Here is a 6,000-nt window from a genome sequence, read left to right on the forward strand (position 1 = left end):
ACATGAAAGCCCTAGGAATCAACAAGCCCCCATGAGCAGAAAGGAGGGGAATGCAGCCACCTTCCCAACCATAGTTCAAAACAAGGGCACTGCTTGCCCCCCTGGAACATCCCCCTCTGCCTTCTTGCTCACAACTCCAAACGGGAGTCAGTGACATGAAGGAAGATGGGCGCTAACAGTGGGAGATCTTGAAGAGCTGAGGCCTTTGAGCCAGGGCTGGGGGTACGAGGGTGAAAAGAGAAGAGAGAGGGCAGCCAGGCGCTGAAGCCACGTGCAGGAGCTCCGCTGGCACAGGGCTGTTCTCCCTGCACGCAGGCGGCTGCCAGCACCTCACAGGCCTGGGCTGAGGCTGTGGCCCTTGGTCCCAAGCTCTCACCCTGATGGTGGTGGAGCCTGTGCTGAGGTGACAACAAAAAGCTCATTCAGGCAAACTAGCAAGAAACCCTTCACTTCTTTAAATCTTGGAGTTGCTCATTTACAAGAAAGAGAGAATAATGCCCACCTTGCAGGACCACTGGGTAGACTAAGTGAAATGATAATATAAAGGGTTTGTGAAAACACCCTCGCTGAGCTATCGCCTGATTATCTTCTCTGTGCAAGATGGCAGTCTTGGCTTTCAATGATAGCACATTTGAGGGAAAGAATTTGCTCATTAGTGACTGAGGACAACATGTGTTCTGAGTGACGGACGCATGGATCACCTGGGTTGGGTGGCCGTGGAATGCTCCAGAGGCTGCCGTGGCTCCTGTGCCACATGTTACCTACCATGGCCCTCATGGTCTAAGCACCACGTTCCTATGTGTGCTTCTCTAAGTCTATAGAGAAATTGAAATATTACACCATATAAAATCCAGCGTAGGAACACGAAGGAAATGCTTACCAAAACAGTGCCTCTATCAGGAACAATCAAGTTAAAGTAACAAATCCAAAATTCGGAACAAAAAGACCCTTCCAAAGGCACATTCTATAGAACATTATTCACTGTACAAATTCCATCTTTGTGGTTACCGCTGATCCCCCCCGACAGTGTATGACAGATAAATCTGCCTTTTCCTTAAGAATATATACTTGAAAGAATGTATAATATCATTTCAAAACTTTGCTTTTCCAATACAAAGATCAGAAAACTTAACCCTTCCCGTTTAAAAATATCTTTATCCCTTGATAAAATTCCCTTCCCGGAAAACAAAAAGTTTCAAATTAGAAATACATTTAAACACATGAAATCTCAAAACATAAGGAATATTATCAGTTGGCTTTTAAAATGGCTTAAAGTTGGCACCCCACCTCTGCTTTAATACTCTTTGGTCAATGAGTCCATTATCAAGGCTTTCAGCTGGATAGAAAGATGTCATCTGTTCCCCGTGGCTGGCTGGACTGAAGGACGGTTCATCCCTGTAACTGAGAAATAAGAGTGGGTCAGGGGCTATCAACAGGAGTCTTCGCCATTGACCTCCCTGCGGCTCTGAGAGTAGAGGTCAGCCCATAGTAAACGTTATAATCTGTGTCTGCTTCCAAGGTCCACGTCAGATTTATGACTAAGAGAACTGAAAGCAGGACTCTCTGGAGTCATCTTACTCAGTGGTTCATATATCTAGGAGGTAGACTAAGGCCAGTTCAAAACGCTGTTTTTACCAATCTGTCGTATTTTTAAATGGTGTGAAGATAATTCCTTCCTTTATGAAATGATGGTGATAATAGAATGTACCTTTTTCAGTTAATATTCTTATTTGGCAAAAGGAAATGATTAACTCTGACAAATCCCTCCTCCACTCCCTGACGTGTTTGAAGGCATTTTATTATCTGTGAAGTCTGATCTTATAACCACACTCCACCAACTCCTTCATTTTCCAAGCAGTGCAACAGAAGTCCAGAAGGGAAGACAACGTGCTCATGGCCACAGGCTGTCCATTAGCAGTGAGTGCCAAGATTGGAATTCAGTTTCCCAACTTCCTGTCCAGCGACTTTTCTACCAGCTTCAATAAGAACAACCACCAAAAAGCAACGGCAAATAGTCTCTCCTATTGTGTATTCCTATCATTTTCTTAGGTCTAAATAGGATGCCAAATATCCTGCCCAGATGTGGCTTACAAATCCTTTTCAAAATAACATACCAGGCAACCATTAGCCATTAAATAGAATTTGCACTCAAGTTGAAACCCATCTGCTATACAATAGGAGTAAGCAGGACTGAAGCCATGTTGGCACCTAAAACAGCATGGGCTTTAGAAAATAAAAAGTTTTTTTCTTTTCGTGAATTTCTCTGAGTTCCCTCTTTTCCCACGGTTATTCAATATTTTGAACCTTGGTTATGGGACAAGATGACATTATTTACATAAATGTAAAGCTGTTTTCCAGTCTGCCTGGAGTTGCAAACTTGTCGTGAGTCATGCACTATCCAGACCCTGAGAAACCAAGGAAGACATCAATAAATGCGGATTCCACCCTGAAGCAAATCAAAATCCTGCAGGACCCTGAGATAACGCCAAGGATGAGAACAGAAGCCAGAAAGAGCCTTGGCGAAACTTTGCACCCGGCTTCTTGCACAGAGCCCCAATTGCTCATATCCTCTTCTGTCCTGCCTTTCACTTCTCACATTCCATTCCCTCAATCCCCTCTTAAAAAACCCCTCAGTAAAACTGAGCTTTGAGATGGGTTAGTCTACCATCTCCTTCAGGTTACTGGTCCTGAATAAAGCTGACTTCCATGTTATCGCCAACATTTGACTTTTGAGTCTTTGGGTGCCAGGCAGCAGGACTTGGGTTCAGTAACACTATCTTTGATTTAGGATGCCATTACAGACTCTGTAGTAGGGGCCTAAAGCATCATTTATTCTACCCACTTCATTTTACAGTTGAAGAAGCTAAAACTAAAAAAAAGCCAAAAAATCTCCAAGGTTAGATGAGCAGCTAATATAGTAGGGCTCTGAAATCAAGTGTTTTGATACCTATCTTCAGGGTTCTTTTTTTACACTAAGTTTCCTATCTTTATTAAGCACTTTCTAAAAGGGTTTAATTAAGTAGCATGTTCTCATGCCTCTTTCTACTATCATTCCTAGGTGACAATTTGTTTGTCAAGTAACAACATATTAGACAAATACATTTGACAATAAGCAAATATAACCAACAAGCATTCTCTTCTCGCATGCAGTTATGGTTTTACACCAGAAAAATTTAACCTAAATACAAGACAACACAATTCTTAAAGTAAGTAAACTGCTTACTGGGTAAGGTAAAAAGCCCCCACTCATAAATCTCTAGATAAGCAGTGTGTTCCCAATCTTGGCTACATTTGAAACCAGCTTTCTTAACCAGTTTAACAAAGCTTCATATTTAACACAGGACTATTTTGGTCTGGGAGAGGGGGGAGAGATTTGCTCGAAGATTATGATACACCTAACATCAGTGTGAATTAACAAGGAGTTAAGTACATATTACTTTTCACAATGTACAGATGAAGAAAGCGTAATGCCAACATTGAATATAATCAATTCAAGTCAGTGGTAGAACCAGGAATGAAGCCCAGGTTTCCTGGCAGTGCAGCCCATTCTCATTTACTAGAGAACATCATAAACTGATTTGCAGTGGAAACAAGGCTGCCTGTTTCTTCTAAGCTGTGCTTAAGGCAATATCAAGATTCTGGTCAACTGAAGGGAGCCCCCAGCTCAGAAGTCCAACTCATCTGAAAGTGCCCAGAAATTACTTTGAGCTCTATTTGAGGTTCACATCCTCCATTTGCTGGAACGAAAGTAAAAGTTTGCAATGGGAACTTCATCAAAAGTCACATATCCAAGAATGTGCTTTTACATAGATATGTCAAAACAATGTTTAGGAGAAATCCTTGAAGTAAATGAGTTGGTAGAATTTCCAGTTCAACTGTAGACCATCCCCTCAAAGCTACCTACCTCCCTCCATGTCCCAAATATCCCAATAGTCTAGAAATCAAATTACTTAAGCCAGGTCTCTCTAACAGAGAGAGAAATTTTAATTGCTTATAAAGAGAAAGAGAGAAATCTCTGTTGTCATAGATCTAATCTTAGAAAGTTAAAGTGATAACATAGAATGGATTTTATCAAACATCACAATCTTATTTTTTAATTTAATGAATAATTGGTCTGCAGCAAATATTTAACCTTGCAAAAAGTCATGAATATTAGAATGCTTGAAATGATCCTGGGGCATAGATTTGCAAAATGAAATTTTTAATTTTATAAATCCTGTTATTATTCCTGTTTGAACCTCAGAGCTTTTATCTGCTGCCACAAATTTTTCTATATGATTTTTGTGGGGTGCTATCATAATGTTCATTAGTCTAAGGATACTCTTTAAAGAGTTAGAAAACTCACTGTGGCAAGAGTGTCTAGCAAGTTATATTGTGAAGGCCTCTAGAGGAGAGTATAAATTAGTTACTATGAGGAATTCCAGGCGAATAAATAAATAGTTTTGGAAAAAGCAAAGGATTATCCAAAGATGCTTTTCCCAAGCCCTAATTTTAAAAACCTGAGCTGCAGGAGTTAATTTCTACTTGTGTTATACAGACCTTTCAACTGCTTGTTCCACAGGATTTTAGAAAGGAACTCCCCACTTACAGGACTTCCTTACAGATTGGACTCAGTGTTTTAAAAGGTCAATGTTTAAAAAAAAAAAGAAAAATAGTATCTTGATTCACAGTATTTTCCAAAGAGTAATTTGCTTAAGTATTAGAAACACTATACACACAATCTAGACGAAAATGATTACAGCTTTCAAAGAGCTTTAAACCCCAAATGTCATCATTGAGAAATAATCATCACTGGGAAAGCAAAGAATCAAAAATAAGGCCATTCATGAACATACTCACTCCAGAGCTGCTTCTGTTTGCATGGTCGGGGCTATCTCTCTGGGGCTTCCAGGGGACTTCAGTCCTTGACTATTCTGCTTATATTTTTTAATTAAATCCATCAAAACAGCTTGGTGCCCAATTTTCTTCACCAGTTGCTGAACCATCCGATCATTAAGTGCTAGAAGCGCAGCCCCACTTACTTCTTCCTCTGGAAAAAAAAGAAAAAATTAGTGTCTATATGGCTTCTCAGCAAAACACTGTAAAACACAGGCCCTCTAAAGATGCAAAATTATTTATGATGTTAAAAGGATCCTCTAAACTTGTCATCTTCAGTTATAAAATTATCCGTATTTTTGACAAAGATAGAACTCTGATCTTGCATAATTCCAAATCCATGTCTGTTCCTAAGAAATTAACAGAACATGGAGTCACAATAAAAACTTTTATTTCCACATGAATGCCCTCCCCCATTCTAGTTCTCTCTAACAGGCATTTTTTAATAAGGAAAAAAATTTTTTCTTGAGAAATTATTTTTAGTAATACCTCCTAGCCAATATTCAATACTTGTAAACCAAACACTTCCCAAAACACATGCTGTATTATTTAAGAACAAAAGCAATAACAAATGCATATATCAAACATGTATTTTAAAATACCCTCAAGACTTAATTTTGTTTCAGTTCTTTTTAGCTTCAAATGGAGACTGTACTATAGTCAATAAAGAAATGAAAAGTTCTCCACTGTAGCAACTCCACATGTACACGGATGTGCACACAGACATTTAGCAACACAAGTAATTTTCAATAACAGAGGACATTCACAATATCTAGGCTTCTCAATTAAAAATTTTTAAAAGTGCAAACAACTCACCTTGAAACCTATGAACTAACTCTCCTAAGTTTTTCTCCACCAACCAACTGCAGACCTGATCAACTGACCAAGTTTCCATTGCTGTATCCCGCTAATACACCTGTCGAGTAAAAGGTCAGAGGAGGATTCTCCAGCTTTTCTTTCTGATTGTTGTTCTTTAATTTTTTTTTTTAATCAGCTCATTCCTTTGCTAGACTCCTTCTTACTCTCAATATTAAATTTTAAAAAAATTACTATTTTTATAATATACACTTAAAAGTTGCTAGTAAAACAAATACTATGATAAAAACAAGACTGTTCTAACCTATT

The 6,000-nt window shown here is 39.0% G+C and overlaps 1 protein-coding gene across 1 annotated transcript in view; it reads right to left on the reverse strand.

Moving 5' to 3' along the window:
• The window catches only part of SAMD3 (sterile alpha motif domain containing 3), a 56,847-nt gene extending 51,062 nt beyond the window's left edge, over positions 1–5,785 (reverse strand). The window contains exons 1-3 of the mRNA XM_063098063.1: positions 5,692–5,785; positions 4,840–5,029; positions 1,288–1,401 (exon numbers count right to left, since the gene is read on the reverse strand). Coding sequence (XP_062954133.1) covers positions 1,288–1,401; positions 4,840–5,029; positions 5,692–5,770 — 383 coding nt within the window. The 5' untranslated portion in view covers positions 5,771–5,785. The remainder of the gene's footprint in view (positions 1–1,287; positions 1,402–4,839; positions 5,030–5,691) is intronic.
• Positions 5,786–6,000: the final 215 nt, after the last annotated feature.

This window comes from Cynocephalus volans, chromosome 5 (genome assembly GCF_027409185.1).
Source record: "Cynocephalus volans isolate mCynVol1 chromosome 5, mCynVol1.pri, whole genome shotgun sequence".
Taxonomy (NCBI): Eukaryota; Metazoa; Chordata; class Mammalia; order Dermoptera; family Cynocephalidae; genus Cynocephalus; species Cynocephalus volans.